This window comes from Penicillium lagena, assembly GCF_028827675.1.
Source record: "Penicillium lagena strain IBT 129212 chromosome Unknown utg000008l_segment0_segment0, whole genome shotgun sequence".
Taxonomy (NCBI): domain Eukaryota; kingdom Fungi; phylum Ascomycota; class Eurotiomycetes; order Eurotiales; family Aspergillaceae; genus Penicillium; species Penicillium lagena.
The window spans coordinates 1,747,647-1,772,602 of NW_026623229.1; the positions used below are offsets into that span (position 1 = coordinate 1,747,647).

The 24,956-nt window shown below is 49.4% G+C and overlaps 14 protein-coding genes across 14 annotated transcripts; 10 read left to right on the forward strand and 4 right to left on the reverse strand.

The window, feature by feature from the left end:
- Positions 1-283: 283 nt before the first annotated feature.
- On the reverse strand, positions 284-2,192 carry N7510_011306 (putative regulatory factor Sgt1; the record flags this gene model as incomplete). The annotated part of the gene is made up of 3 exons (XM_056983231.1): positions 284-1,624; positions 1,677-1,876; positions 1,937-2,192. The coding sequence occupies 3 exons, from the start codon at positions 2,190-2,192 to the stop codon at positions 284-286; spliced, it is 1,797 nt and encodes a 598-aa protein (XP_056828725.1).
- A 213-nt stretch (positions 2,193-2,405) lies between these two features.
- Positions 2,406-6,147, forward strand: N7510_011307 (putative spindle-pole body protein (Pcp1); the record flags this gene model as incomplete). Its single annotated transcript, XM_056983232.1, has 3 exons — positions 2,406-3,005; positions 3,055-5,852; positions 5,907-6,147. The coding sequence occupies 3 exons, from the start codon at positions 2,406-2,408 to the stop codon at positions 6,145-6,147; spliced, it is 3,639 nt and encodes a 1,212-aa protein (XP_056828726.1).
- Positions 6,148-6,876: 729 nt separating this feature from the next.
- N7510_011308 (Reverse transcriptase RNA-dependent DNA polymerase) lies at positions 6,877-7,119 on the forward strand (the record flags this gene model as incomplete). The annotated part of the gene is made up of 1 exon (XM_056983233.1): positions 6,877-7,119. The coding sequence occupies one exon, from the start codon at positions 6,877-6,879 to the stop codon at positions 7,117-7,119; it is 243 nt and encodes an 80-aa protein (XP_056828727.1).
- Positions 7,120-7,327: 208 nt separating this feature from the next.
- On the forward strand, positions 7,328-8,280 carry N7510_011309 (uncharacterized protein; the record flags this gene model as incomplete). Its single annotated transcript, XM_056983234.1, has 2 exons — positions 7,328-7,684; positions 7,738-8,280. The coding sequence occupies 2 exons, from the start codon at positions 7,328-7,330 to the stop codon at positions 8,278-8,280; spliced, it is 900 nt and encodes a 299-aa protein (XP_056828728.1).
- A 788-nt stretch (positions 8,281-9,068) lies between these two features.
- Positions 9,069-10,865, forward strand: N7510_011310 (uncharacterized protein; the record flags this gene model as incomplete). Its single annotated transcript, XM_056983235.1, has 2 exons — positions 9,069-9,536; positions 9,588-10,865. The coding sequence occupies 2 exons, from the start codon at positions 9,069-9,071 to the stop codon at positions 10,863-10,865; spliced, it is 1,746 nt and encodes a 581-aa protein (XP_056828729.1).
- Positions 10,866-11,059: 194 nt separating this feature from the next.
- N7510_011311 (uncharacterized protein) lies at positions 11,060-11,704 on the forward strand (the record flags this gene model as incomplete). Its single annotated transcript, XM_056983236.1, has 1 exon — positions 11,060-11,704. One exon carries the CDS (start codon positions 11,060-11,062, stop codon positions 11,702-11,704), a length of 645 nt encoding a protein of 214 aa, XP_056828730.1.
- A 64-nt stretch (positions 11,705-11,768) lies between these two features.
- N7510_011312 (uncharacterized protein) lies at positions 11,769-13,739 on the reverse strand (the record flags this gene model as incomplete). Its single annotated transcript, XM_056983237.1, has 2 exons — positions 11,769-13,197; positions 13,258-13,739. 2 exons carry the CDS (start codon positions 13,737-13,739, stop codon positions 11,769-11,771), a joined length of 1,911 nt encoding a protein of 636 aa, XP_056828731.1.
- A 1,670-nt stretch (positions 13,740-15,409) lies between these two features.
- Positions 15,410-16,295, forward strand: N7510_011313 (glutathione S-transferase; the record flags this gene model as incomplete). The annotated part of the gene is made up of 5 exons (XM_056983238.1): positions 15,410-15,480; positions 15,575-15,728; positions 15,789-15,903; positions 15,965-16,143; positions 16,197-16,295. 5 exons carry the CDS (start codon positions 15,410-15,412, stop codon positions 16,293-16,295), a joined length of 618 nt encoding a protein of 205 aa, XP_056828732.1.
- A 657-nt stretch (positions 16,296-16,952) lies between these two features.
- Positions 16,953-18,482, forward strand: N7510_011314 (uncharacterized protein; the record flags this gene model as incomplete). Its single annotated transcript, XM_056983239.1, has 1 exon — positions 16,953-18,482. One exon carries the CDS (start codon positions 16,953-16,955, stop codon positions 18,480-18,482), a length of 1,530 nt encoding a protein of 509 aa, XP_056828733.1.
- Positions 18,483-18,545: 63 nt separating this feature from the next.
- N7510_011315 (uncharacterized protein) lies at positions 18,546-19,845 on the reverse strand (the record flags this gene model as incomplete). The annotated part of the gene is made up of 2 exons (XM_056983240.1): positions 18,546-19,674; positions 19,697-19,845. 2 exons carry the CDS (start codon positions 19,843-19,845, stop codon positions 18,546-18,548), a joined length of 1,278 nt encoding a protein of 425 aa, XP_056828734.1.
- A 1,400-nt stretch (positions 19,846-21,245) lies between these two features.
- N7510_011316 (uncharacterized protein) lies at positions 21,246-22,093 on the forward strand (the record flags this gene model as incomplete). Its single annotated transcript, XM_056983241.1, has 2 exons — positions 21,246-21,279; positions 21,471-22,093. 2 exons carry the CDS (start codon positions 21,246-21,248, stop codon positions 22,091-22,093), a joined length of 657 nt encoding a protein of 218 aa, XP_056828735.1.
- A 1,119-nt stretch (positions 22,094-23,212) lies between these two features.
- N7510_011317 (uncharacterized protein) lies at positions 23,213-23,595 on the reverse strand (the record flags this gene model as incomplete). The annotated part of the gene is made up of 2 exons (XM_056983242.1): positions 23,213-23,327; positions 23,384-23,595. The coding sequence occupies 2 exons, from the start codon at positions 23,593-23,595 to the stop codon at positions 23,213-23,215; spliced, it is 327 nt and encodes a 108-aa protein (XP_056828736.1).
- Positions 23,596-24,062: 467 nt separating this feature from the next.
- On the forward strand, positions 24,063-24,281 carry N7510_011318 (uncharacterized protein; the record flags this gene model as incomplete). Its single annotated transcript, XM_056983243.1, has 1 exon — positions 24,063-24,281. The coding sequence occupies one exon, from the start codon at positions 24,063-24,065 to the stop codon at positions 24,279-24,281; it is 219 nt and encodes a 72-aa protein (XP_056828737.1).
- A 143-nt stretch (positions 24,282-24,424) lies between these two features.
- N7510_011319 (uncharacterized protein) lies at positions 24,425-24,905 on the forward strand (the record flags this gene model as incomplete). The annotated part of the gene is made up of 2 exons (XM_056983244.1): positions 24,425-24,457; positions 24,675-24,905. 2 exons carry the CDS (start codon positions 24,425-24,427, stop codon positions 24,903-24,905), a joined length of 264 nt encoding a protein of 87 aa, XP_056828738.1.
- Between the last annotated feature and the right edge of the window lie 51 nt (positions 24,906-24,956).

A 24,956-nucleotide genomic window follows, 5' to 3' on the forward strand; every position in this document is an offset into this window, starting at 1 on the left:
TGCAGCCACGAGCTGCTTTTTATTGACGGCTTCACCTTGTAGCGGACTGTCTGAAGAGCTGAGCAAGGTAGCTATCCTGAGGATAGTCCCAGTGCCTCGCTTTTAGCTGCAAAGAGCAGCGAAGGGCGCAGGCTGGATGACCTGCAAAGTTCCTCAGTGACTACTGATCCGTAAAGACATCTTGCCTTTTGAATCAAAACCATGACCAGCGATATTGTAATGGAGTGGCAGCACTGCGGCTGCCGTTTCCTAGAGGTAAACAAACAGCTAGGTTTGAAGTCGATCACTTTTTAGAAGGGCGATCGTCTTTGGGAATGGGCAAGCCCATCATCGACAGCATATTCGCTGCCGGACCAGCCGCACCACCTTCGCCCTGGAGAGCCTCCAACAAGTTCCGGGCAAGATTAATGTTGACGTCTTCGTCTTCATCTTCATCCCCTTCTTCCTGGTTGGACGGCTTGGCTGCTTTGCCTTTGGACGAGCTCTCCGACAGCTTCTGTTGAGGTCTGTTCAAATTCAGAACACCCGTGCCTCGCAACTCGGTTTCCATCTGCCGAGATAGCTCCTTGATCTGTTCTGTGTCGTCTTCTTCCTTGTCCGAGTCAAGCTCTTCCACTCGCTTGCGAATCGAGTCTGGCGCGGAGGGCATTCCCATCATTTCTTTCATCATTCGTGCAAACTCTTCTTCATTGAAGGACGCATCTTTATCCTCCTCATCATCACTGAGCTCTTCATCATCTTCGACTTCGGCATCCGAGTCTGATGCAAAATCGTCGATGAAATCTGCTCCCTCAAACCCAGCGGAGTTGTCATTCAAGAATTCTTCAAAGCGGGCCACAATCCGTTGCAGATTTTCTTGGGCGGTGGCGTCGCCAAAATTGCCGCCAGTAGAATTATCCGCTTGGTCCTTGCCTCGTCCTTTCAGTTCTCGGTCCAGATCTTCAAAGTTGATGTCCATCCATTTCTCGTCATCTTCTCGCTGATCCCATTTCGCAATATCTTCATCTGTAGGCATTTTCTCATCGCCAGTCTCCAAATCCTCCAGCAGGAGCTTCATTTCTCGAACAGCGGCATTGTCTTGGTTCTTAGGGTCGTAGAGAAGCATTTCAAACCCACACGCAAGCTTCATTCCCGTTTCTGCGCGCTCGTATACCTTTCCGTCCTCTGCCGGAGGCAGTTTACCCTGCCATGTGCTGGGGACGGGAAAGTCTTGACTCTTCAGCTGTGCGTATCCCACCCGAGTGAAGCGTACACTAGCAGTGATCAAGTCATTAGGCTCGAACGTGAGATCAGAAGCCTTGGCCCTTAGAGGCCGCAGAGCTATTGGGTCGCGGAGATAGAACGCTTCTACAGCGGGTGATATATATGCTGGTTTTTGATGCAGAAGGAATGCCACCCTGCGCGGGATCGTCACGATGGCGGAGTGAAGGTTTTCAGCGATTTGCTGGGGGTAATTGCGCAGTCGGTAAAACGCCTCCTCCTGGATCATATTCGACCGTAGAAAACGACCCGGTTCAGTCTGAATGATTGTTCGCGCTTCTGTGAGGGACAGTTTTTCGGTGGTCTTTCTCTTCGATTCCTGTTTGGGCTTGATGATCCGGAGTTCTCCCTGATGGATCCAGACCTGATGGAACTGTCAGTTAGATGTCCATGGCAGAAAGACAAAAAATACTCACCCGGTTATCCGCCACCTCGGGCTCCAGCCATTCCGGGAGCATGCCTGCGGCTTCGATGAGCAGGAACTGGCCATCGGTGTCCACCACTTTCACCCAGATATCTTTGTGGCGCTTGCTCAGTTCGCGGAGAAAGTATACCACCACCCATTCATCCTCAATCGAGTCGCCAAAATTCGTGCGTCCTTGTAAGGAGGTGATGCCTAGATGTTCGGAGCTATCAGTATGCGGGGAACAATACCGACGAATAAAGTCTATCATACCATCATCCTTGGTAATCTCGAGACGAAACCCTTCACGCTGCCATATGTAGTCCTTGAGCAGCTCCTTGGTCAATTCGGCCGCCGTGCGTTGCACCTCCAGCAACCGCGATCGAGTCTCGGCAGCTTCATCGACAACGGCGGGGGCGGGGGATGGGAGATGATAGATGGAGTATTCGACCGAGTCGTCCGGCAGCTCTGGCTTGGGGATAGGACGGAACGTCGACTTGAACCACTCGAGATCCTCCTCGCTGGTCATGATTTATGTTTGATGATTGTAAGTCATGACTTCATTGTTCGGCAGAGAAAAAGAGCAGAGCAGGACCCACTCGTGACTTTCCCGCGCTAGGCCCATTCAGGCTAGACATCAACACTCCAAACACGCCCATGCCATTTCGCTCTTTCCTCCAACTCCCCCGACTTTCGCGGTGATGCTTGCGTGTTGATCCTGCCTGCTTTGCTACTCGGAACCATGGCCTTCCCCTACATCGACACGCCACGCACCGAAATCGACGGGAACGCGACTTACCTGACCAACGGCTTTCGCAGCGCGGGGCGCACGCATCTGTCCGCGCTCGACTCGGTCGAAAACTCCTTCCACACGCCTTCCAAGGACAATGACGCTCTAAAGGGATTTGATCATGGCCGGCGACGCGCCTCCGGGGCCACCAAACTCAACACTCCACGCGCCGCAGGCCCCAAGTCGACGAGAAGCGCGTTAAGGCATCTACCCGCTGCAGCGCCAGCCAAGGGCGAGTTCACGCCGTTGATGAAGAGCGCGACCAAGAACAATTATCTCAAGAACATATCTACAGCCCGGGGGACGGACGGACCCAGAACTCCGGCCTACATGCGAGAGGGATACCGGAGCAACGGCCACACGCCGGGCCTACCTGCCATGGACATGTCTGATATATACGAGGAAGACGCGACAATTGATGATGCCACGCCAGTTCCTCAGGCTGTAAGTAGCAGCGCGCAAAGTACACCACTCCCGGCACTTCCAGGACGCGACGGGATAGGATTACTGGGTGATGGGCAGAATATGATGACTCTTAAAGAGCAGGAGCGGGTGGGTTACAACCTCTTTCCTCGCTCTCGGCCGGCACTAACCGTAACAGATCATTGATAGGCTCGACAAGGACAATTGGAACCTGAAATTGAAGATCCACTACTTGGAAGAGCAGCTGGAAAAGGCCGGTCCAGAATACAACAGCGCGGCACTAAAAGAAAACACCGAGCTCAAAGTCCTACGGTTGACGATGCAACGAGATATCTCTCGATATAAGAAGAGTCTCGTGCAAGCAGAGCGCGACCTCGAGGATTATCGTCTGCAGCTCATGGAAATGAGGGAGAAGGCCCGGCGGAAACAAACAGACGAGACATTTCAGCGCGAGATGGATATGCTACGAGAAGAGGTCGAATCGAGGGACAACCATGTGAAGGAGCTGCGAGAGGAACTTCGACAAGCCAAGGACCAACAGTCTCAGGAGATCGACAAGCTTCGAGACGAAATTGAAGACCTGGAAGCCATGCTTAGGGAGAAGGACCGGGCCATCGAAGAGCGTGATGAAAAGCTTGACGACTTGCGCGACGCCGACAATGAGGACGGTGCGGTCTCGGAACTTCAGGCCGAACTAGAACGCGCAAAGAACCAAGTGCAAGAACTTCAGGACAGCCTCGACCAAGCCAAAACAGAAGCCAAGGAGGCAGCTGAGGAGGCACAACTGGCAGAAAGGGAGAAGGAACGCGCCGAAGATGACCTGAGAGAGTTGCAAGACGAGATGTCCAACAAGTCTTTCACGACCAAGGGGCTTAGTCGTCAGCTGGAAGAGAGAGCCGACAATCTTGAAGAGGAAGTGCGCAACCTCCGACAAGAAAACGATTCCCTGAAGGCCGACGTTGAAAGCAAGACACGGTCTGTGACTAGCCTGGAAGAGCGCCACCAAAATATCCAACAGGAGTTGAAGGGCGATACCCGCAAATTGCTGGACGACCTTGACTCCATCAAACGCGACCGGGATTTTGCACAGGAAGAGCGCGAGAAGTTGACTGCACGGCTCCATGAGGCCCTTAACGAAATACAACAAGCAAAACAAGATAAGGAGCTCCTACAGACTCGCCACCAAACATCGACGGATGAATTGGACGGGTTGCAACATGAACTCGTCCGCGCGCAGGGGAAAATTCGCGAACTCCAGCAGGCTGTAGAGGATCACGAGGGACAGAACCGCTGGAATCACAAAGAGGAGGTTGACCGACTGCAGGATGAGATTGAATCCCTTCAGCACGAGATCGAGGACAAAGAAGGCCACTTTGCGCTTGAGCACGATCGCTGGGAAAGCACCAAGCGAACCCTTCAGTCACAGAAAGATCGAGCAGAAGAGCAGGCAAACGGCTACAAGCGAACCATCGAGAGGCTCCAGGAAGCAGAGCACACGCTTTCAGGGAAAGAGATCCACCTTCAAGAAGCTATCGACAGCGAGAAGCAGCGCCACACGCGAGAAGAAGCCGTCTTGGGCCGTCAAATCAAGGATCTTGACGATGACCTCGCATCGAAGAGACGCATTATTGATGAGCAACGAACCGATCTCTTGAATGCGAAGGAGGAGCTGCGGATATCTCACCGTGAGGAGCAATCGCTCAAAGACAAAGTGCAAGCTTTGGAGGATGAGATTGTGGTCCTGCAGACAAGCCTGGCAGATGAGCAAGAATATGCCAAAGGCCGGCTACAGAAAGGATCTTCTGATGTGGAAAATCAACTGCACAAGGCAATTGCGGACAGACAAACCCTCCGTGATCAGCTTGCCAATGCTCACATCGAACTGCATGACCTCCGAACATCGGTGAACGAACTCGAGACTGAACGGGACGAGCTCCACGCACAACTCGACCGGGCCCGGCATCCAGATGATTCCATCCGGTTTGATCGTGAGAAGCTTGACCTCCGGAAGTCGACAGCACGACTTGAAAGCGAGCTGAAGAGATTGAGAGATGACAAATCGGCGCTCGTGCAAGCAAAGGAGACACTTGAGAAGCAGCTTAGCTCGGAGATCGAACGTGCTACTGCGGAAGAGGGTCGACTGTCAACTGAAATCGATCGTCTTCAGGATAAATTGCGCACTGAAGGTGGGGATCGGGCACTCACCCTCTCCAAACAACGCCTCGAGCGTCGCGTCCGTGAACTGGAAGCACTTCTGGAGCAGCAGCCACCACTCGCGGACAATGAACAGTCACATGCAGACCTTTCTCTCCTTCGCCACAGTCTAGAGGACGCTCGACAACGCGAAAAGATTCTTCTCCAGCGTGAAGCGGACCAAAAGACCTCAGCACGTAACTTCAAGTTGCGTGTCGCAGAGCTGGAGAAGGACCTCCATAGTGCATTGATGAACAAATACGAGTTGCACTCCCCGCAGAACTCGCCGTCTGACAAGCTGCACGAGGAACTGCGCAGTCTTAGGAAGAAGCTTTCAGAGGCACACCGGGCCTTCAAGGACATCAAGTCCAAGAATCGGGACCTGGAACGCGCCGCCATGAAAGAGGAAGACCAGAAAGATCTACATGAACTACTGAAATCGTCAACCCTCGAGGCTGAAGCCATGGCACTCCAGGTGTCTGAGCGGGATGCACGCCTGAACGAGTTGAAGACTCAAGTCCGCCGGATTCGTGAGGAACGAGCTTTCTGTGTCCGCAAGGCCGAAACCGCAGCCAAGGAGCTGGAAGCTCTTCAACTACGCTATGATGAGGCTGTAGCCAAACCCCCCACTCCCAGCAAGTCCCGATACGAGAAGGAGATGCGCGGTCTGGGCAAAGAGATCATCTGGCTCCGTGCGCGGCTGCAACGCGAAGAGAAGTTCCGTCGCGACCTGGCCTGGAGTAAGGGTCTGATGGAGCTGGGCGAGCGTGTGCGAGTTGCATGGTATGCTTTTTTCTGCTCGCCGTATTTCCAAACTAGACTGACACAATGATACAGCAACGAGGCCGATCTCCGCATGATCACCGATATGGGCGTCCAAGCTCGAGACCGCAAGCAAGTCCGCACGCCGCGTCGGAAACTGAGGACTGCCGTTTCTCTAGTTGTCGCCGCTGTACGCATGAAGCGGATGGGCCAGGAATGGAGACGGACGAAGAAGCTGGGCGAGGGGTTGAAACGGGCGAAGAGCGAGCTGCTAAAACGACGCGAGAGCTCGGGTGGTGGCCAGTTGCTTGCATGATGGATTCTGTTTCTTTTCTTTGTCTTTTCTCAGCGTCTTTCCTTCTGCCATGAGATCCCCCTACTTGTCGTGTCTGGTATGCAGGTTGTTGGGCGTTTTGAACTATGTGTGTATTGCATTGGGAACTTGGAATTCAATGATCATTTTCTCTTTTCGTTTGTTTGTTGCTTGTTTGTCTAGTAGATCCGAACTGTAAAGAGTGCAGTGTTTGCTTTCATGCCTGCATGCCTTCCTTTTGCGGACCACCACGGCTATATAAGCCTCTCCACCTCTCCTCTTCCTTGCTCTTCCACTCGCAATACCAGGTCTCTCATTTGCGTTCATTTATATATTCGCATCAAACCCTGAGTGCCCAAGATATGCGGGACGGCCTGTTCATGTTGATCTGCTTTTCAACTGCGAGTCCAGCCATTCTTCGCGTGATCCCAGGTCTTCAGCCTTCTGGTCCCCAACCCTGAGTGGACTCACCTAGCTGTTCCATCTTTCTGTGCTTCGTCTAGATACGCGGTTCGTTGTTTACAAGTCCCAGGCAGACTGCAACCGCTTTCACGACCTATAAATGATACGCTCTATATCTTTACCCTCGTCGGCAGCCCCATTTCTTGTTCATCCAAGAAGTAGACATCCACTGCCCTCTCGTCCACTGAATCTGAGCATATTACTCAGTCTCGCACGATCCAGGAATTGATATGGCTTCGGCTCCTTGTTTCAGAGATTGGCCTGGCCAAGATGTACAGCACTCCGACCCCAATCTTTCCTGACAATCAGGGAACGATCGCATTGGCATCCAACCGTCAATACCGTGCCCGCTCTCGTCACACTCAGGTCCGCAATCATTTCACCCATCAGGCAGTCGATTCCGGCAATGGCAAATCTATCTACTTCTCGGCTTCCAAACAGGCCGCGGACGGCTTCACTATATATAACCACTATCAGTCGATGGGCCAAGAGCAAGTCGGTTATGAATACTGACAATCACCTGTTTTATCCTTGGTTCTCTTGTTGTTGTCCTTAGATAAGTATCTTCGCTAATACGCCCTGTATGCCTTCCTGTTCCGGATGCATGTGACGTCAGCATAATACGAGGTGACTCAAATGCGAACACATTTTTGCCGCATTTTCTCACACATAAACCCACTGAATCTGACAGTGGCTCTATATTGAGTAAACCAAACTCACAATGCAGATCACCGTTGTACCCGCAAGCACAAAGACAGGTGCAGCAGCTATCAGTTCGCTACTCGGTAAACCTGTGCAGGTTCGTGGAATTTATAGGGATCTTTCCAAAGTCCCAACTAGATTCTCTACACATACCAATTTCTCTGCTATCGAAGGCGATGTCTCAACTGAGAGTTCCCTCGACTTGACAGGGTCTGATACTGTTCTAGCCATTATACCACCCGCCTTAGACGGTCGAGATCTAATTGAACATGCCCAAAAAGTCTCATTGAACATCAAAAGCGCCAGTGAGACGGCCGGTAATGTCAAGAGACTTGTTCTGCTCAGCAGCGGCGGGGCTGAGTTTAGCGAGGGTGTTGTAAGTACATCCGAATCCTAGACCTCATACTTCTCTACTAATCCCGAACATAGGGCGAGATCAAGACAAATAACAAAGCCGAGGAAGTGCTACGCGACACGAAGGTGCAAAATATCGTCTTTGTCCGTTGCGCTTATTTCATGGAGAACTGGACTATAAGCCTCGACACTTTAAGGGGGCCAAATCCATTCTTCTTGTCGACAATTACGCCCGTAGACTACAAGATTCCTATGGTCGCCATCTCAGACATAGGCGCTACCCTTGCGGAGCAGCTAACCATCAAAGAATCCTTGTCGAGAAAACCATATATAATTGAACTCCACGGTCCGAAAAAGTATAGTCCGCTTGACGTACAAGCGGCATTTACTCGAGTACTCGGAAAGGAAGTCGAGGTGCGACCCGTGGAAAAGGACAATCTCCGGCAGTTCTACGCGCAGATTTTCCCTCCGCAGATTTTGGATTATTGGGTCGAAATGGCGACAAGTATCCTGCCTGATGGCAAACTGGGTACAGACTACATGCTCCGCTCGCACGCCACTGTTCTTTATGGGCACACAGATCTCGAAACGGCCATTGAGGCGATCTGTGGAAAATAATCAGTGTCATGTACATATAAATTTTTCATAAAAAGCGTCATCTTCTTTTCTCCAGGAGCGTATGATCGAATACTTCTCCTGCCTTGTGACGTCCGAAATCAACAAAAACCTCTCATAAAACAAGACTTTCAAAAGTATATTGCCCTCACGCTGAATTCTCAGTGGCTTATACTTATTTTAGATTTTCGTCGACTCTGAATCTACCAAATTATGAAAAGTAGATTGAAGATATCACGCTAAGGATAGTCGAGGGAAGCTTTCGCTAGTAAGTCCATTCCTACAATATTGAGGATTAGTCTAGATTCCTACTCCTTAATACCCAAGTATCATCTTATCGCGGTCACTAAAGCCGAAGTCGCTAAGTTGACTGGCATTCATTCCAAAATGCTGAGTAAGCGAGCCCGCCAGGCAGTTCCACTCCGCCGTGGCTGGATTAACCAACATCATCAACATCATCACGGGTTTGACGTAATTCATTCTTTCGCTCTGGGTATCTTGGGACTGCCGGCTCTCAAGACCGCTGTAGGGTGTGCGTGTGTTGAGAGCGCGTGTTTTCTGTCATTCAAGACTTATGTCTGATCTTGGTTCTGAGGTCCGGGGCAGTAGTCATGGATGACAAAAGGCGTCGAACCAGGACAGGCTGCCTCACATGCCGAGCAAGACGGATCAAATGTGATGAAGGGAAACCAACTTGCGAGCGCTGCGAAACCGCCAATGTCGAGTGCGCTGGATATGCGGAGAAGCGCCGTGTCATCACAAGGCCACCAAAGCATAGGTCAACAACGGTTATGAGCACCTCTCCTTCCACAGAGCTCGAACACCAAGGCGATGCCACACCACATCCACAATTTCCCACCGATGGATTGCCTTTGATAGGAATTCCAAATAACCCGACTTCATTACAGCGGCCGCACACTCGAGCCCGCGATGTCTTGGGCTATCACCAATTCCTCTTCAGGACCATACCGACCATTTTTCCAGCAAAGACTCTTTCTTACTGGAAAGACTATATTTGTCAAGAAGCTTGGGAAGTCGAGTATATCTATGATGCTCTTGTCGCTCTCGGGTCCATGCATCGTGCCACATTGTTGCTATCACAGAAAACCGAGAACGACCGCCATCGAGGTCTAGACACCAAAGTGATTGCTATCCGGGCATATGCAAACGCTTTACAGGGTGTTTCCGATAATTTGGCTAGCAACCAAATTCCAATGGCCCTTCTTCTGGGTGTGCTCATTCTCTTTGCATATGTGGAGGTAAACCTCTCTTTAGAGAAGTCTATTGTTGATACTAAAAGTCACACGTAGTGCTTCGACGGGAATGTTCCAGCTACAATGCGACACATCCGTATGGCCCAACATTATTTCAAGGTAATGTGCTCCAGAGACAGCCGAGAATCGGAACATTACAAGACAGCGATCGAGTTATGTCTCCAAGACTTGGACCTTATTCGTCGTGTTACCTTACCGGACCCAAAAGAGATCAAAATGATACATCCGCTGTATAGGCAAAGTCAAAGGCTTAGCCTATCAATATCCTCATCTCAGACTGCTCTAGACTCGTTGCCGAGAGATATGCTGCAGCAACTACTCGATATTGGCTCTATGGACTCTGAAATCAAGCAATTGATGTGGTGCCCAGTTGGTGTTAATTTGAGACCAATACCAGAGAATAAAATTCTGGCTATAGTCGAGCGCCTTAGTTCATGGAAAGCTGCCTATGCCATCCTGTTCCATAGGTTCATGGACGATGAAGCACTATCGGATGCCGTGAACTTCAATTTCGCGGCTTTGGACAAACTGCCTATCCCCCCGCTCCCTCATCCGAGTCTACCAGAAAATTACTGCCTTGCACTGGCAATATACGCATTTTACCGAGCGCGACTCTTTTGGGCGCTTAGTATTTCCAATAACGGAGACAGCAATCTCGAACTCGACGCCTATCACTTCATCTATCAGCTACTACGATTCGTCAAGACAGCCACGGACAGGCCACCTCCAACCTCTCATGACAGTCCATTTGGATGCGAAGCGTTGAAAATAGGCTTTTCACCGATGCTGTTCCTCGCGGGACAATCCTGTCCAAACCCAACCTGGCTCCGTTGGATATCTTTCGAATTAGACCGAGTCGGCCAAGAAGGCGTTTTCAATAACAAAGCCTTTGCTTCAAGCCTTGACGTGCTGTCAACCCTCGAGAAGCATGTCAGTCGAGATGTAGGACTACCTTGCGTCGAGCGCTTCTCATCGCCGAGCTCGCGCGTGCTTTCTATTCTTTTCCCCGACATGGATGGCCGGGGCTACGTGACCTACTACGGCCAAGCTCGAGATCGAGATGCGGATGGTGGTAGCTTATATTCTCCCTTGTGCATTGCCCGCTGGTCGGATTTTGTCAATGGAGGCAAGCCCGTTGTGAATACGTTTGATGGGGATCGGGGCACCGTGTTCAGTGAATGGGTGTTGGATCAGAGTTTGGTTAAAGAGTGGTTGCAGTGGTTGACTTTTTCGGAATTCGATCTCAATCAGACTCTTCGTGATCATATGAATGGGAGCCGATTATTGCCTAATCGTGATGAAATGAATTGGTGATGAAGTCGATGGATTTAAATGAGATGTGCTGAGTGTTCTTGCCATTTTATAACTTTAACCGAGTTAAGCGAGACGAACGAGCTACGCGTAATCTTTTGCGACCGGGCGATCACGTTTGGTAGAGTTGGATATATTTTTTCAATTTCTTCAACAATTTCGTCCAACGAATTCTCGACGCCAGTATCAACGCCAGCATGAACGAATCCAGTCAACCATCTTTGAAACTATGGTACTCCCCCGGAGCGTGCTCACTCGCAGCCCACGTTCTCCTCCTCGAGACAGGCCTAAATTTCGACCTAGAGCTTTCTCAAGTCGGCCAATTTACAGATGAATTCATAAAACTTAATCCTAAGGGACGCGTGCCCGTCCTGTCCCTTGACGGCGAAGTCATTACCGAGATACCCGCAATCCTCACCGCGATTTCATGCTTAGTTCCCGAGAAGCACCTTCTGGGAGAAACCACATTGGAAACTGCTCGAGTGTACGAATGGTTGAATTACCTCTCTGGAACGCTACACGGCCAGGGCTTTGGTGCATTGTGGAGACCAGAGAGGTTCCTTGATGATGAGAGTTTGTTTCCGAAACTGCAAGAGCACGCGGTGTGGACAATTCGACAGTGCTATGGCTTTATAGAGGATAAGATAGCCTCAAGTCAATGCTATTATGCAGTGGGAGGGTCGTTCACTATTGTGGATCCTTTTCTATTTGTTCTTTATCGCTGGGGATATCGGGTTGAAATCGAAATGCGATCTGAGTATCCGCACTTCGCTACCTGGGCGGCTAGGATTTCTATCAAAAATTCTGTAATTAGAGCATGGGAGACACATGTTGGTATCTAAGAAAAAGGGTGTTCTATTTTTTGAAAGCTTTGTTTGACATGCAGAATGGTTCATTAATTTTCCTTCAATAGAAACCTTCCCTGTGGATTTGAGTCAGTGGGAAACCAGCTGCTCGTAGCCCGTCAGTAACGGAGTCTCCGAATCCATTGGGACCACAGATGAAGACCTCTTTATCACGAGATAGTCCTTTCCAGTACTCCGGGATAACACGACCCGTGTGCTTGGATATCTTCCGATTCGGCGTGTTGAGATATTCGATGTCAAGCTTCGAGTCATTAGTGAATAAAGCGATTTCGATCTTGACTGTCGATGGCATCTTTTCAAGGGATGGCTTCATCAAGCTGACCATACTCTCTGGTTCTCTTGTTGCCAGAACAAGCGCGACGTGTCCCTCGGCCTTAGGCCCACGCTCCGCCAGTGCACTAAGCATGGCCAGGAATGGTGTTAGGCCAATTCCACCGGCGACCAGAAGCATATTGACCTTGCCCTGATGCATGATAAAGTCACCCGTGATGCCAACAATATCTGCAGACACAGGGATATCAAAATGAATAAGGCGACCTAGCTTATTTGAAGAGTCTCTTCTCAGGAGGTCGAATAAAGCCCCTGTTACAGCGCCCCCTTTCATCTCGCGCATAGTTAATTGGAACCAAGTCGCATTTTGTTCTTCGTGTGCACTCGACACAGTCCAAGTGCGAACTCGATCATCATTGATCGATGCAGGAGCCGAATTTGCCATGTGCTGGTATCGAGGGGGCCCTATCCAGTCCATAAAGTCAAGCACGATAGCTTGTCCGGGGCGAATTCTCAGTTCATTGGCGCCCGAGGCTGAATTGACTTTGAATTTGAAGACGGCAAGGTCGGAAGACAGTTGTACTGCCTCTTGAAGCTGTGCTTTGTGTTGTTGGTCGCCACCTCCCTGTGATCCTGCCTCTTCCACCAAGTATTTGACCTTTGGACTGTAGGGGCTACGTTCAGGGGAGGTACCCATTTGCTGTCGCACCGGAAGAGCATCTCGAACAAAGGTGAATCCAGTTACATTCACCGATGTGAGACTGGCATGTCTAGCCATAATCTTGAGCGCAGATGGGCCAACGAAGTTCTCGGCTGTGCCCGTCAAATAAAGGATATCGCCCGTTGTGAAGGACACGATAGTCAAGCCCACCACCCCACTAGACTCAATATTCCCTAGACTGGAGACAAACCGATTTCCAGAATAATCTGGAATGACCACTGTGCGACCATCAGATGGGCTAACACGTATGAACCCTGGCAAGCCACTTCGGGCATTCATGCCTGCATGTGAAGGAAATTCCGAGGCTGTTGACTTGTAGATAGACCCGATAAAGACGGTGTCGGCATCGAGAATGAACCGAGTTACCTCCTCTGGAAGTCGGTCCTGCGGTGACAGATGTCGACGCTGATGCACGACTTCAGGACGCGTATGTGGGTAAGCCAAGAGGTTGCGGACGTTGATGTATTTTGGACAATTCCTATGAATATATCAGCGGTTTATCCACGAGAGAAACAAATGACTCTGCTGCTCTGCTCACCCTATCGCCTCTAAAACATCCACGTCAATCTGGTAATCCGAGTCTGACCAGCGTCGCACACTTCGTACAGACCCTGCAAACTTATTTCGTCTTCGTGTTGAGAACTCAATCCCCAAGCCGGCAATCAGAAATCTCTCGGGTGTCGCCTTTCGACGTCTTTGATCGGCCCATGCTTTCGCTGTATCCAAGAATGGATCACCTTCCCAGAGTCGGGCGTGAATGGAAAGAACTCGTGAATCCGGGCTTTTCACGAAACCGATTTCACCCGTTGGTCCAGCAACAATTGATGCCCAAGGACGACCGTCCTCATCAAGGGTGGCGATGGGGAAAAAGGGGAGGTTGGACGTATGAAAGAGGCGGTGCTGCTCAGGCATGAAGTTGCTGATACGCGACCAGCTATTAGTGACGGCATCGGCAAACCCGAGCTTGCGTTGGATTGAGAGCTCGCCTGGGTGCCACCCGTGAAGCGCCGTTGTGGCCATGGTGGGAGGGGTGTATCGGGTTACGGATGAGAGTCAGTGAAGGTGTTCGAAGAGGACATCATAGCCCGCCTCTTATCATGTGGTTAGATCATAGTGTCTCGCGACTTAAATCGCGGATTCGACGGTCCCCGCTTGTCCGCTTTTGGAACCATTTACCTTTTTCGGCGATCTAGACCCCCATGCGTAAGCTGACAAATGCCTGCAGCCCGAACTCTTTGGGAAATTCAACGCAGCCTAATTTCCCAGCCGTGCAGATTCATGGAATCGCCGCATAGTTACAGACTGGATTGGCAAAGCTTGGTGTGACTGCAGCTCTTCTACTGAAATGATCTAACCATTGAATCTATATTTAGATCTTATATTAAGCTATTGAGACTGAGACATCAAGCTGTAAAATTTTGCATTTACTGTGGTGTTTTGGGGTGGTGGTGGTCGGCTCGCTTGTATGGCCGACTGGCTTGTGGATTATCTTAGAGAAACGTAATCTGACCGTGAATTGCTATCGTGCTTTTACCAGATCGGCCTTGGAGACATGCAGGACGATCACAGCATATGAACCTTTCTGGCTTCCTTTACTAATTCTCGCTCAAAATGCCATTTCACATAACCTGTGTAAACGGGATACGTAGAGTCCATTTCGATGTTCAATCTTGCCGCCCAACAGTATAGCACGATGAGACAGGGATTAGCAACCGTAAAAGAGGATCCGACAGCGAATTGACTTCCAGAGGCTTTCAGCCTTTCTTCTATCAATGCATAAACCTCTTGAAGCGTTTTTCGTCCCTTTTGCCGAATGGCCGGGTAGATTGATGAATCGTTGGTGAATCGCTCCGTCCGCCAGATCGATGAAATAGCTTGAGCATGAGCGGTAGTCGAAAAATAATTCAGCCACTCGTACACTCGGATGGTCTCAATCGTAGTGCCTCCCGAGTAGCTTCAATTCTGGCGTAAGCGACGAAACTGCCGTGAGTATCGCCGCCATCTCGGTTACAATTTCGTCATCAATGGCCAGTATGAGGTCTGCCTTAACAACCGTCTCGGAAAGTGCCACATGTGGAGCGAATGATTATGCACCCGGGAAGTATAAAAGGTTCACGTCCGGTCTTCCTTTTTCAGGCACATTGTTCCTATTTCATTGAATTACTCTGTGAATCGTGTCTTTGAATCTCTAGATTGGATTTGGAAAAATATTACCGATCACTGTTACCATACACTCTGAGGTATTCGAAGATGAGCCACCAATTAACGCGACACATGAAGCTGTCTTATATGACTTCTACGTTTGCAGCAAAGGGTCGGATAATAGGCTTGTCTTACTTTCCTCGCCAGCTAGGAAGTGGGTTGAGTGACGGGCCTCCTTTCCGCGTAGCTCGCCACTCTCGTGTAGACCGCCACCCTCGCTTATCTCGCCTAAATATTCAGGACCCGGGCAAGTGGTGTCTTCATGCAAGGTGCAAGGTTGAACCTAGAATCCCATGTTGCCAAGGTTGACATGTCAATTTGTAAGCGTCATTTTCCAAAGGTCCCCTCGGTGTGCCCCGGAAAAGCTTTAAAGACGTCGTGATTTGCTCTTTACTCAAAGTTGCAACAGACTTGGTCCACAAAGATCTCTCAATCTCTCAACCTCGAACTTGAAGTGGATTAATAGGCAGCTTGAAACTGATCTCACCATGGCTACAAAGAAGTTTGCGGTTTTCCATTACCTTGACATTGGCAGACTGGGTCGGGGGGAGGTAGTCAAGTAAGTGTCATACCCATCCGCACCTCTCCTCGACACTCTTCCCTCACAGCCCTTTTCACTATGAGCTTGCAACAGTCTGTCTCATTCAAATTAGTCTTTTCATGAAAGATGCTGGCATCGACTACGAAGAGGTTCGCTATCCATGGGACGAGACCTGGCCTCAGAAGAGCAAGACACTCCAGGAACAGGGTATCACGAGAACGGGGAAAGTGCCCGCGCTCGAATACCAAGGATTGATCCTCACACAGGTCTGCTTCGACCCATTTCATTTTCTGTTGCAAATAACTGAGTTCTGGCTGGACTATTAGCACATCCCCATCCTACGCTATCTTGCCCGAGACCTTGGCTCTTACGATGGCGAGACGAACAGAGAGAAATATGCGGTTGACTCTGTCGCCGATATCTACATAGATTGGAGGGCAAGTGAATTTCAATTAGGTTCTTAATTTCCAGTTGCTGATTAACATGCAGTCCCAATGGGTAGCCAATCTGAGCAACAAAACGGACAAGTACAAGGACGAATATGTGCCCCAGTACTACAACATCCTGGGGCAGTATTACAGCGATATCGACGGCCCCTACCTCCTGGGAGACAAGGTCACCTATGTCGATTTCGCGGTTTACCAATCCATAGATAATGATGAGCGAACTGGGACTCTTCCGGTAGGTTCTTACAGCCATATATTACCTGGGATCTGTCATTAATCACTTTCCAGCCATCCCTCCCGAAATCACTTCTCAAGCTTCGGGAAGCTATTGAGAAGCGACCCAATATTAAGGAGTACATTTGGAAAACACGCCAGGAGAAGCTCTGAGGTATTGTGGAAGCGACCAATTGCGAGAAAATCAGATAGTTCTACTCAAAGAAATCTGCCAATTTATTGCTCGAAATGTCTTTAAAAGGTCAAATCGTGAAACTCTAGTAGTAGCAAAGACTTCTTAATTGTCTCTGATCAGACTCAAAATACATGGTGTTCGAAAGGCAGCACCAAAGCGGAAAAAGTATTTGAAAAGTTCTTGCCCATTTATAGTATTGTTAAAAGGCGTCTCAATTAAAGGATCTACAGTAATCCGGTATTCTTGAAATTCGTTACTCTCGACAAGATCGCTTAACTCGTTAAATATCCCTCCCCTTGGATATTTGTCAGCTGCTTGGGCAATCCACTTTGACGCAGGTACTCGCAGAAATGGGTAAATATATGGAGACGAAGCTGTTTGCATCTGATTGCGCTTGTAGTCTGAGTGGTGGGCTCTTTAACTTGGAGCTAATTTCTGTTTGCACTTGTGCTAAGCCATAGAAGGGATAGGTTCTCGTCCTTACCAAAAATCAAGTATAAATCTACAAAGGAAGACTTTTGAAATAATAGTTGATTTCCACAAATTCTTTTATTCGTTCATATCTATATCTCCGAAACGCTGTCGACGTCTTCTATCCTTAATTAGACTAGTCGTCTCTCTCCGGTCTCTTTGAAATGGAACACACCGTCGACACACAATCGCGGCAGACGGATATTATTCGAGAAGAGGAGGACCCGGATAGTTATCCATTTCTGATCCGCGATTTTAAGCTATCTCGAGAGATTCCAATGCTCATGACACTCGCATGCACCCAGTTATTTGTTCTCGGATGTCTGTCCCAAGGAATATTCCCAGATAGTGTCATTGGCCAGACTTTCACAATCAGCTCATCGAGCGAGAGAACATGGGGGTCAGCTGCATATGGTCTCACATCAGGCACCTTCATGCTACCTGCTGGACGATTTGGTGACATGTATGGCCATCGCCGCTGCTATATTGCAGCATGGACGTGGCTGGCTGTCGCTTCACTTCTTGCAGGCGTCAGTGTATTTTCGAACTCCTTCATTTTCTACTCAGTCTGCCGAGGCCTACAAGGTATGGGAACCTCAATGTTACTCCCAAGCGCTCTCGCTATCCTCGGGTCCGTCTACAAAGACGGACCTCGGAAGAACCTCGCCTTCTCGTTATTTGCGGCCGGAGCGCCAACAGGTTTCACCGTCTGGGGAATAATCTCAGGTGCAATAGCAGAATCGTCCTGGTGGCCTTGGATCTTTTGGGTCACTGCCATTGCCTGCGGCTCCCTTGCCTGTGTCGGCTTTCTGACTATCCCTCAACTTCCGGGTGAAATTTATCGGGCAACAATCTCTCAACAGCAAGAGATTCCTGTCGATAAGAGCCCGCGCCATGATTTTGATTGGGCTGGAACTGCGACTGGTATTTCAGGGTTGGTGCTGTTTAATGTGGCATGGAATCAAGCACCCACCGTTGGCTGGGCTGCACCGTCCAGTCTAGCAACGCTCATCATCGGATTCCTTCTGCTTTTGGCTTTTCCATTCGTTGAAAAGCGAGCTAGCAGGCCTCTTATTCCGGTCGACCGTTTGTCCAAAGACAGTGCCTTTGTCCTTGCTACCATGGGTCTGGCCTGGTCGAGCTTTGGAGTACTGGTGTTCTATCTCGTCAACTTCCTTACTCGGCTACGGGGTGAGAGTATATTGATCACGGCCGTGCAATTTATTCCTGTTCCAATTGCAGGGTTTGCGGCCTCGTATTTGAACACCTTCCTCCTTGGTCGCCGGGTGCCTCCAGCGGACGTCTTGGCCTTCTCCTGTATCTGGTTTATGGTCGGCAATCTACTCTTGGCGACTATGCCGGTGCATCAGAGCTTTTGGTACCAGGTGTTCTGGGTCAACGTTTTGGCACCCTTTGGCATTGACCTCAGTTTTCCCGCTTCGACTCTGTTGATGAGTCGACTCGTTCCCCCAGAACAGCAGGGAATTGCAGCATCGCTCATTGCTACCGTGGTCTATTATTCGCAATCGATTGGACTTGGAATTGCGAGCACGGTGAAGTCCCAGATTTCGAATGGGAGCGTTTTAAGAGGTTATCGTGCAGCCTTTTTCACCGGTGTTGGTATGAGTGGGCTTGCTCTTTTGGTTTCAATGTGGCCAGTGGTAAAAATCCATGTCCTTAAGAAAAGTTTGTAGATATTTAGATATGCGTAATCTGGTAGGGCGCCCTTCAAGATTAACGATCGAATGAGTCCCAGACTAAGCTTCTCTACCACCTTTTCTTCTCAGAATCCAAGTGACAAGAAACAAGACCCCACCCGCACAGGTAAAACTGCCCGCGAAGATAAACGCATCTGAGAAAGACCCAGTCACCGAATCAACAAGCACACCAGCAATAGGACTTCCAATAAGAATACCCAGCCCGGCCACGAAAAGCGTCATGCCCAACCATGTCCCGATGACGGAAACATCGGGAACCAGCGACGCAACCACGGTGGCCTGGATAGACACGACGGCACCCGATGTGAATCCATAAACAATTGCAAATCCAATCGACCCGCCCAACCCATGGATCCCGACCCAACCGTACGCAAAGACAGCAGAGCAAAACGTGCAGATAATGATGATTTCCAAAGCTCCATAAATATCTGCGAGTTGGCCTGGGATCACTCGACCAAAAGCAGACGCGGCATTGAGGATTGAGAGTATGTAGAAGGACAGATCCTCACCGACATGTGAGCTCACCTGAGCCTTCACGACGACGTCGAAAATGGGGATGTAAAGGCCAATGAAGACTAAGAACAGCCCGATCGTGAACAGTGTGTAGGGGATGTTTTTAAAGGCTGCAAGATCCACCATCTTTCGTGCCGTTTTGGGAGGCGCAAGTCGGCTCTTCATCACAGCGTTACTCACTGCGAGAAGGCCCAGTGCAATAAACGCAATCACTCTGATCGCCCAGGCATAGCCGATTTCTGGCTGGAGCTTGCGGAACACAATCGGGTAGATGGTACTTCCAACACTTCCGCCAGCAGCCACTATTCCAATTGCGAATGCTCTCCTTGTGGTGAAATAGGTCGAAATGACAGCCACACTGGGCGCGAAGAGGCATCCGCCACCGATTCCTACACATAGACCCTGGGATAGGAAGAGTTGGTAATACTCAGTCGCTAGGCTGCTCATCATCATGCCGAATACGATGAGGAAAGAGCCGACGACGAGAAGGATGCGAAAGTAGCCTCGATCGAATATTGGGCCGCTGAATATGCTAAATGAGACGAGGAGAAATGCTTGGAAGGTGCCGATCCATGAAATATCTGATTCATTGCGGTTTTGCAGAAGCGAGTGTTCGTAGAATGCTTGGAAAGCTCCGAATGTGTTGACAATTCCCCTGCCTTTATTAGTCGGGCTACCTCATGAATATACGCAAGACATGCCAGGAATTGAAGAATATGAAGAAACCTCCAAGAACTTGTAGCCACGCAGTGAGTCCTCCGTTCGGAGCCTCGTCAACTCCCTTGTCGGGGATCTTCGTCGGGGTTGATTCTCGCACTTTGCCCATGATTCAAAGCCTAGCTTGTTACAAGATGTCAGGTCAGGTTGTATAAGCCGTGAGACAAGACACGAGTATTACTTTAATATCTTGTATGGTGCGACCTAATATTTTATACCAATCACGACTCATCGCGCCTTCCTCGGCATTCGGCCTGAACGTCGCCGTCCACAGTTTCATTCCTAGCACACGTTTGCGGCAATCCCATGGCAGCGGAAGCATTACGTGACAAATGATCGACTCTGTGGATTGATAATAGTTCGAGACTTGACTTTCGATGTCCACTTTGAGCTCGTCATCTGCCGGGATGAGGGGTGGTTGTGGGGGGGTGGAACTGAGACGGATCGTGTTGAGGGTGGAAGATAGATTCTTATCGGGTGCATCGCTTTTCTCGCTTATCTCGCTTGCATGATATAGTTTCGCCTTGTCATATGAATGGCATTGAATAACGGGATTCTAGCATTAATTTTAACTAAGTCAGCAATCTCTCGTCATTTGCTAAAGTTAATCTCATCATGGGGATAAATATTAGCTTGATCGTTAAGCAGATTCCATGTTCAACTTCTAAGCGGGTCATAATCTCGGGTCAACAAAGGATCCCAGACACAGCACAATCAAGGGTTGACCAAAGGAAAGAAGAATAAAAAGTGACAGTCATCGCCTCATTCATCAAAAGAATTGCAGGGCTCTCGAAAGGGCTATACTAATTCTTGGCCCTTCCTAGTTTATTTTCTAAGGATAGTTTCCAATACAGAATTCTGGCCCCATAGTACACTCATTTATTATTCAATTTGTCATGCTCGCCCCTAAATTGCTTCGCGAGCACTACATAATCGAACAATTGCTCTCTGAGGCATGTTTGGCTTGGATAGAGCGCAGACGAGAGCCTCACGAGGCACTTTCCGAACGCCTCACGCGGACGTTCACTCCGTTTTTGTTTTTTTTGGAGCTTTGCACCATGAAAGGTGCAGGATTGTAAGTCCTCCTGGTCTAAAGCCCGTTCGGCCTGTCAACGTCCGGCTCTCCAGATAAGTGGGTCCTCCGAACCAAGACGAGATACTGTTCTGCGCCCCGGAAGGAAATCCTATTTTGCTAGGTGCCCTGCGAAAATGGGGCCTTTTCTGAATAATCGCCAACTTGATGGCAGCTATAACTGACGGGGATTTCCTTAAAACACCGAAAGCTCTCCACTGGACGCAAAAATCAGTGCAGACGATTTGCCGTGCATCATGCTTTTTTACACTCCACCGCTCCTTCTTTTCATATGTCTCATCATTGCTTCTGTTCAGGGAGACGTCCTTGCTGGAGGCCTTTTCCGCAGTATTTCTTCCGGACACCCAGGTAGTTGCATAGACCAGGATTTTGAATCAACCGTTGCCCAAACTACGCAACTACTTGATAACGCTATCATGGTCCTCGATGCCCTAGCTGAACCAGTCCCGCGTGAAGATATGTGGATACAGAGACTGAATGTGGCTGTCGCAATGTTTGGAATCAAATACGGCAAGAAGCACCCAAATCAGTTCCATGTGATCCGAGGAAGAAGTAAATTAGCAGAGGCTAATTGTATGTTAAGCTCTTTCCAATATTGCTAGTATACGTGACTCTGAATCGACTGCTAACTCATATACTAGCTTTCCTCAAAGATGCCCGGCGCACTCTGACAGAATCCCGCGATCGGGATCTTAGGTGGAGAGTAGAATGTGGCGACAGTGACTTGAAATGGGCTACAACCCTCGGGCGTCTAGGGTACCCAGAATTTGAGTCTAAAACTCCAGATCCAACGTCTCTCGTCAAAGAACTATCGAGATATGCCGATAAAGAAGATTCTCTGGACCTTCGAGATTTTCAAGGGCTTTTCTTCTCCAGATACTGGTCTCGCAAAAATAGCAGACACTACAGTTACCGGAATGCGTACTACTTGCTACCTGGCACTACGGGCTCACCTGAATCCGGATTTTGTGCTTCGAAGGGTAACCCCGTGGCTATAACACTATATGATGGTGAATATAGCACTATGCTTGCGGATCGATTTCTCGTTCTTTGCAGCTCCTTCTTTGCAGCCAAGTCTCTTGAACAGGCTGCAGAAAAGGTATCACAGGAGGCGGGCTGTGGTCTTACTCTTGACGACATAGAAACGAGAGCAGGGATATTACTACATGAACTCATGCATATATCAACGCATGATCGGCCTCGGGCACGAAGTCGCAGTGAGCACAACGGCTCTATGATCTTGAAACCCTTGCTAACTCAGTAGGCAAGTCACCGACCAGGAATTTAAGAAAGGTAAAAGGATGTGGTATGCTAAACAGTGGAATGCCTGTGTTGACCTTGCTCAACTGTTTCCTGAAAAGGCAGTCAAGAACGCGGATAATTATAGACTTTTTGCAGAAGGCGTATGGTTCAACTCGGTCGATTGGTGGCCCAATGGCAGTGAGTACTGGCAGAAACAGAAATCATCACGGCCTTGAAAACCCATGATACTCGTGCCTCCAAACTCGAAAAGGGCTTAAAAAGACGATGGCTCAGATAATTCAGACGAGCGACTTTGCGAGCTACATGCACCTATAGCCAGAAATTGAAGCTCAAATGCTTGTTCCCGTTAATTCACTGGATTTGACGACTCGAGTGAGTCTTAATGACGCTCCACGAGGCGTATTTTAGTTTGCAGGCATGAGTTAGGCCCTCACCACCTGCTAACGAGACTCCTGGGACGTCGTCTGGAAGCCCAGATCTTCAGATTCCCATCAACCCAGTTCTATTTGCGGAGCTTCTACCTGGCCGCTCGAATACCGAGTCAAGAGGCTGCTTCAGCAGCAGAAAACACCTCCTTGACAGTCAGCGCTCGGTGCTGCTTTAAAAAGTTGGAGACATTGATTAAGGCTTGCTTATTTTCTTTTACATTTTCTCTTAAAAAAAGAGACATCAATCGCATTGTATTGCATTGGAGCCATTTGTTTCTCCAGAATCAGATCAAAATGTGCAAAAATATGTACAGCAACGCAGCCGTATGACGGATGTGCAAAACACCGTTGTAGTAAAAGACGAGAAGGAATCAAGAGCCGCACTTAGGAAGATTCCCGGCACCCAACTGGATCGGGGGTGCCATATCCAAGGGATTTCTCAGTGTGGGGGATGATAGATTGTATCAAGACATAAAGCCATTATCATACTTCGGAGACGGGCATCGAGGGTTGGTTTGTGTTTCTGCGCACAACGCAGAGGCAGAAATAGTACGTGCATATGTACAGACAGTACGGAACAGTGGTAGGTCAACCTGTCCATGATTACACCCGTAAAGGAATCGCTCATTTGGCATACCTATCGAAAGCGAGTCAGTCATATACCAATCCACCTTTCAGGAAGAACACAGAACTCACGCCTTCCGCTTCTCAGCACCCTTCTTCGTCTTCTCATCCTTGCCCGACATATCCCACAGCCGAGACTTGTACGCAGGGAAGGAAGTGTGATTCCAAATGTTGACGAGGACACTGCAATCACCATCCAGTCAGTCACCACTCTCTCCCTTCTGCTTTGTATGTCTCACCTCTGCGTATTATCCTTGTACTCCTCATCATTGATCTCCTTGACCTGCACCTTCATTCCATCCTTCGTGATGGCAATATGCTTGCGCTCCATCTTTTCGCGGGCCGTCTTGCTCACGCCCTGGGCGATCGAGTAGGCAACATACCCCACTGCGGCGAGAATGCCGACCACGAGGAAGAGGATGATGAGGGGGACGATGTTGTGTTTGGCCATTTTGGGTCTGTCTGTGTCTGTGGTGCGAGTATTGAGGAAGAATCAGTTGTGGCAATGATCCGAAACAATCATCCACCCCAGAAATTGTTCAGGGGTTTCAGCTCATCCAGCGGTTCTGTGACCCACCGGGCGAATCACGCGAGCGGCGCGGTGACTAAGGGGGTTATGTAAGTCGATCTATACTCTGAGCGGCTTGAACTACATTATTTATCAAACTAATGGACTGTGAATCGAAGAATCGATCGAAGTTGAGTGGAAAAGAACGGTTTCTGGACCTATGAGCCAGTGTTGTATCAACAGATCTCTGCATCCGGCGATCCGCGACCCGATCGGGTCTCCTGCGTCATCATGATAGAATCCATAACTAACCACGGCACACCTGGGGAAGACCGCATTTTAATCAGTATCATCTTCCTGTCTACTATCATTTATCATCTTCCTGTCTACTACTGAAAACCACTTGCAAGATGTGTGACGTGCCCTTCTTCCCAATCTTCCCTATTTGCTTCCAATGCGGCACGGATCAGAATCCATGCCACTGTAAGGTGGTTGGGCCGACACTAGGTGCGTCGATCCTTGCCACAATATTAATTACTATCCATCTAACCACCTCCTACTCCGTAGGATTCCTCTCCACCGTTGTGGCTGCGGTGAGCGAGGCAGATATTACTTTGGCTGCTGTCTAGCTAACTGATGACCAGGTGATCTGCTGGCCCGCTTCCATCTTCTGTGGCTGCGGCTTCACCAAGACGGGAAAAGAGTATGTCTATCTAAGTGCACCTAGTTCGTTTATGTGGGACGGAGAGCTGACGTGGTTATGGTTATCAGTATGCTGGGGTACCCCGTGCACTTAAATGGGCAAGTCAGTAATGCAATACCAATCTAACGGGCTGAGGTGAGGAGTTGGGGCTTGTATTTAAAGTGGAGTTGAGGAAAACTGATTGAAGACTACCGAGATTCACCGTAAGATGGTCACTAATTTAGTGAGATCCTACCACGCTCAGTGGTCTGTAGCAATGCCTGGATCCTAAGCTCCTGTGCCTAGTGACCAGTTTTCAAACAATGTCCCAGGCAACTAGCCGCCTTCTATGCCCACTGGCGCTGGCTGGCCTCTGGTGGTCATGGGGACGGTCCTCATGGCGGTGGTTCCGATGTTCGACTATATGAAGCTCTTGGTTCCGGTGGTGAGAGACCTGGTGCAGCTGCGCAGTAAAAACACAACTCTACTCACTCGACGGGTGTTTTGGACTTCCACCGCGTCGACACAAATTGTGTCACAGCGGCGGACATCTTCACCGTTTACGGCTTGAAATGTATTAATGTTCGCAATGCTGTTAAAGTGTTGAACGATTTTCTCTTCG